General features: G+C 28.6%; 1 protein-coding gene across 1 annotated transcript; it reads left to right on the top strand.

Annotated features, from left to right (window-relative positions):
• The first annotated feature begins 478 nt into the window (after positions 1 to 478).
• LOC148874089 (self-incompatibility protein S1-like) lies at positions 479 to 982 on the top strand. The gene has a single exon (XM_088955716.1). The coding sequence runs from the start codon at positions 479 to 481 to the stop codon at positions 980 to 982; it is 504 nt and encodes a 167-aa protein (XP_088811842.1).
• Positions 983 to 5,935: the final 4,953 nt, after the last annotated feature.

Genomic DNA, 5,935 nt, shown 5'->3' with positions numbered 1-5,935 from the left:
AGCTGCATCAATAAACCCTGGTGAAGAAAAGTGTAATTCCAAGTCTCAGTCATATCCAGCCAGAGACGAGACCTTGCCAACTGAGGTAGTTAATTGGCACCTTTAGGTTACTATCTTGTGGACGTTTACATGAAACGTACTTGGGTGATTTGTACCAGGAATCAATGAGCACATTAGTGATGGTACATGCACAGTACACAGCCTGTCCCTCAAGGGAAAAACCAACTTCGAAGAGTGATCGATGATCCAGAGAGAAGGGGGTCAGTGAGTCCTAACGTGCCATCTCTCATTGCTTTAGAAGTTCTACAGCCAACCAGTGATGAACAAGCTATGATTCACTCAGCGTAGCCACTCCTACTGGATCATCACTCTCTGCTAAAAGGGGTTAACTCTCTTCTTCCCTCCCACCATTAATTAGTCTCATCAGTTATAAATAAAATTATAAATATATACCAACCAACGTTGAACAACATTAGTGATGGTACAGCATACCAAGAGATCCAAAATGGGTACTCAGTTTCGCTGGAGCTTCATGCATGTGGTAGCCATGGCGCTGATAGTGCTCAGTTTGAGCCATTCATCAGTGATGGTATCAGGAGTTTACTACAAAAAAATTCAAGTGATGTTGATCAACATGTTGGAGCCTGGGAAGAACCTCCACGTTCACTGCAAATCGAAGGATGACGATTTGGGTGACCACGTCATAGGTTATTACCAGAACTATACTTGGAGTTTTCATGACAACCTGTTCGACACCACACTCTTCTGGTGTGGGATGGATTGGACAGGGACAGGAGGGTCTACTGTAAACGGTAGCTTCGAAATATATCATGCAAAAAGGGATTTAAATCGATGCAGCAGTTATTGTACCTGGGCGATCTTGAAAGCTGGCCTTTATTCTTTCAATAGGGCTACTGGTGAATGGGAATATTTCTTCGGCTGGCCTATCGTGATTAGTAAAGGGGCCGGCATGAAGCCATAAAATTTCTGTCTCAAACCATGAATAAAAGGGTTTTTCTTTTCCACTGCAATTGTTTAATTTATTTAGATTTAGTTTGAATGTTTTGATGGCTTTGCTCTTGGTTGTGACATGACCCCTTTTACTTCCCAAAGCTTCACCTTTGGATTCCTGACCTGGTTTAGGTTTAGTAGGTTTAGGGTTTGTTATTATTATTATTGTCTTATAACTGGGTCTGAACCTTCAAGATCTAAGCAATTAATCATACACTAGTGGGGACCCGTGCACCAAATCGAAATGTAATTTTTGACAAATTATTGTTATTTATTTAGGTTCATATTATTTGATAATTTGAAGTAATTATCATCCTTGAGTTCTACTAATTTTTGGAATTTAATGGTTATTTTTACAAAGTTATACTAATTTCAATTATTTTATCATATTTTATGGAAATTAGTGGTTATTTTTCCCTAAGTTCTACTAATTTCTGGTAATTTCTGTTATATAATAATTTATGATAATCCTTGGTAAATATAATATTTTATGGAAATTAGCAGTTATTTTTGGCTAACTTCTACTAATTTCTGTTAATTTCTATTATACTAATTTATGGGAATTCTTGGTCTATATATACTTATTTTTTATACTTATTATATGATAGTTTATTGGTCAATTAGTGGAAATTAGTTCTATTATATAATTTCTACTAATTTCTGGTAATTTCTATTATATACTAATTTCTTCATAAATATATACTAATGTATTATATTTAATATTATACGTTAGTTTATTGGTAAATTTTAGTAATTTATTGATTTTATGGAATTTAGTGGCTATTTGTGGACATTTCTACTAATTTATGATAGCTTTTGGTAAATTATTTTAATGTATTTAGGATTATATTATTTGATAATTTCAAGTAATTATCTTCCTAAAGTCTACTAATTTGTGATAATTTCTTTTGATTTATTTTTACTAATTTTTTATAAATATTGGTAATTTATGTTTAATAATGGTAATTTCTTGTAATTTATATTTGATAATTTTTATAATTATTTGACAATTGTTATTGTTACATTATTCGATGATTTTAGGTCCAATAGTTATCAAATTTCAAAAAAAAAGAAAATCAAATAGAAATATTTTTAACTTACAATATATAACAATTTTCAAAGCACAAAATCTATAAATGTAAACAAAAGCAATTTAAGGTTCAAAGTATTGACACATATCGGCTTGCATCGGTCAATACGTATTGAGTTGGTGGCTTCCCAATATGCCCCTACAAGGGTTGTATTGGGTCAGCCATTGATTTAGAGGGTAGCAGGCAATAAACTAGCCCCTCTGAACCAGTTTCGAAAAAGATAAATAAAACATAAAAAGAAGCACCGGCATAGGGTGTATCGGCCCGTGTCGATATTTAGAACCTTGAAGCAATTCATTAAGCTAAATGCAAATAACATTTTCAAAAAACATTATGTAACAATCTTCAAAGCACAAAACCAAAAATTTAAACCAAAGAAATTCAATAAACAAAAAAGACAAACGTAATTTTTGCTAAATTTTGTTGACATTATTTATTAAATATTTAATTATTAACAACACTTAACAATAATAATAAGTAATTGTAATATTTTGTTAAATAATAAGTAATGATAGTTTTAATAATATTATTTAGTTATTTTTAATAAAATAGTAATTATTAAATTTATGAATAGGATTTATTAACAATATCCATTAAATTAATAATTACCAAAATTAAATTAAATTAATAGTATTTATCAGCAATTATAATATTTTATTAAATAATCAATAACAATACTTTTAATAACATTTTTAATTATTTTTAATATAACAATAATTACTAAATTTATTAACATTATTTATTAATAACAGTATTTATAATCGGTAATGGCAGTAACTAAATTACTACCATTTGGAAAAAGGGAAGACCACCCCTTTCGTATTAATATATATATATATATATTAAGAAAGTCTAGAAATTCTCTTTTTTTTTCAATTTTTTATTCCATGTTGTTTTCGAAACTACCAATTAGAAACTCTACTTCCAAAAAAGCATCTTCCTAAAATCTCTTTCTCTCTCTATCTCTCTCTCTCATTATCCCCTACTTTCTCCTAAGTTATCTCTAATTTAGTAGAGAGTTTCTCTCCTAAATTATCTTTAATGCTTATTTATCTTCTCCCCAACTTTTTATCTACATCTATCTAAAGAAAGTTTGAATTAAAAAAGTTTAAGATTTATTTAAATATTCTAATAAAATTATATAATAAATTTAAAATATTTATTAAAAAGACAAAAAATCATTATAATGGATTTAATAATATTCATATTATTATTGGTTATATATTTTTACAAAATTCATCACGAAATTATGTACAAACAATATAAATTATGATTTTCTAGATTATTCAATCTAAATGTTATTCAAATCATAAAAAATCTAACATTAAAAATGAAACATTATTTAAATATTTTAATAACTAAATATATTAAATAACAAAATATTAAAATTAATAGGGAAAATTCCCAATTAGTACCATGTTCTTTGTGCCTAGTGCCACTTTGGTCCCCGAACTTTAAAATGCGACAATTCAGTACCCGAACTTTCAAAACATGACAATCTAGTACCTGCCATTAAATAGTTGTTAATCAGTCGTTAAGTGACATTTGAAAAGGACACAAATGCCCTTCGAGTGTCATTTAATTTTCTTTATCAACCATCTAAACATTAACGAAAAATTAACAATCCCAAATCCTTCCTTCTTCCATTAAAGAAAGTTGGAGTTACGCTTGAATGGGCATTTTGGTGACCCCAACTTTCTTGAATAGAAGATGCAAGGATTTGGGACTATTAATTTTTTTTTTGTCAATGTTTGGATTGTTGATAAAGAAAATTAAATGACACTTGAAGGGCATTTGTGTCTTTTTTAAATGTCACTTAACTGCTGATTAATAGTTAGTTAACGACAGGTGCTAGATTGATACGTTTTGAAAGTTTGAGTATTGAGTTGTCACATTTTAAAGTTCAGGGACCAAAATGACACTAGGCACAAAGTACAGGTAGGGGTGATCATTTCAGCTCGGCCCAGGCCCAAGCCCACATAAGGCCCACAAAATTTAGGCCAGGCTTGGCCTAGCCTGGATATTTATAAATGATATTATATATATATATATATATATATATATATATATATATATATATATATATATATATATATATGTATATATATTATTTAAAAATATTTGATAATTGATGTTTTATATATTAAATAGAGATTAATAGAGATTTGTAGGAAATTAAATATTTTAATCCTAGGGTCATAGATCTTACCAAATTCTAATTTAGTATTTAAAGATATATGGAAATTACTAAACCCTAATCTTCCCATTCTCGGCTCTATCTCTCTCTCTCTCTCACCAATTTCTCAAAACCACCACCCAATTTCACAAAACCACCAATTGAAACTTATAAATTACTAGGTATAATTATTTAATTTCTTTTATGTTAGAAGCTTTTATCTTGATATTAGGTTTAAAGTTTCTTACACGTTACTATAGTCTCCACAACAATAAGTGAAAAAAAGTATAATTGTTAAATTTTAGAACTGAAATACAACAATTAGGCTTCGAACCTTGGCTTGGCCCGGGCCCATGTAGGGCCAGGCTCGAGCTTATATTTTTAGGCCCACAATGCGGATGAAGTCGGGCCTAAGCATAGCCTAAGCCCATTGTTATGAAGGCAAAGCTCAGCCTAACCTGGCCCATGGTCATCCCTAAGTATAGGTACTAATTGGGAATTTCCCAAATTAATATTTTGAATAAATTAATAATATATTTTAAATAGTTACTAAATAATTTTTAATTAAAATAAATAGATTAAGATTTTAAATATTTAGTTAAATAACTAAATATTTAACATAAATAGATATTAAATAGTTAAAATAACAAAATTATGTATTAATAGTACTATATTTTTATGGATTATTAAATTCAACAAGTAATTAATATTTTAAAATTTAAATAATGATATTATTTTAATAAATAAATAATATTATAAATAACTAATTTCATTTAAACCAATTGATAACTCTAGAAAATAACTTTCACAAAATTGTTTATTAATAATAATTTTAAAAAGTTAATCTTTATTTATTATATATTTATCTATACTAAAATTAATATTTATTGTATTTCAGTAATTATTTATTATTTTTGTGATAAATATAATTTCAATAATTATGTACAAATATATTTTTCCTTTGTTATTTAATAGAAAAGTTCCATTAATTATTGGAGTTTCAACTACTATTATTTAGCTTTTTAAATTTATTTTGTTGTGTATTTTCGCCATAAACTTTTAATAATTATTAGAGACTAAACTTATTGTTCACAGGTTGGTTTGGTTTAGTTGTAGGTTGTTTGGCCAACCAAATCAACTTGATCAGGTTGGGGGGTGGTCACTTAGGTTACATGGGTTTGGGTCAATTTTCGGTTTGGTTGGTTCGTTCAAAAATTTAAACTTAAAAACTTAAAAATTAAGTTTAAATTTATAAAAAATTACAATGGCATTATTTTAAAAAAATTAAAATTAAATTTATGATATAAACTATTTTATCCTAAGAAATATTGCAATTTCCCCACTTTCTTGTATTAAAAAATATATTTAAAATATAAAATATATATTATATCTATGGTTAGGTCGTTCGATTTTAGTTAGTTTACAAATGGCCAAAACAAAACTGATTCAACCCAGTTGGGTTGGGAAATTGTTGAACCATAGCCGACTGGAAATACTAGATATCAGGTTGGTCAGTTTCATTAGTTTGATTTGGAATGGCAAGGTGGGGTAGGGACAAGGAGCCTTTCCCATCCCCATCCTCACGAAAATCCCATCCACGTCTCCGTTCCCATCCCACTAATGGGGACAAAGTTATCCCCATCCCTGCAGGGATCCC

This window comes from Nelumbo lutea, chromosome 1 (genome assembly GCF_056320005.1).
Source record: "Nelumbo lutea isolate HS-2025 chromosome 1, American lotus-T2T, whole genome shotgun sequence".
NCBI lineage: Eukaryota > Viridiplantae > Streptophyta > Magnoliopsida > Proteales > Nelumbonaceae > Nelumbo > Nelumbo lutea.
The sequence above is the reverse complement of the archived record's forward strand: the minus strand, read 5'-3'. Positions and strand labels throughout refer to the sequence as shown.

Coding starts and splice junctions, on each gene's coding strand:
- LOC148874089 (XM_088955716.1), top strand. CDS start 479: ATGGTACAGCATACCAAGAGATCCAAAATGGGTACTCAGTTTCGCTGG.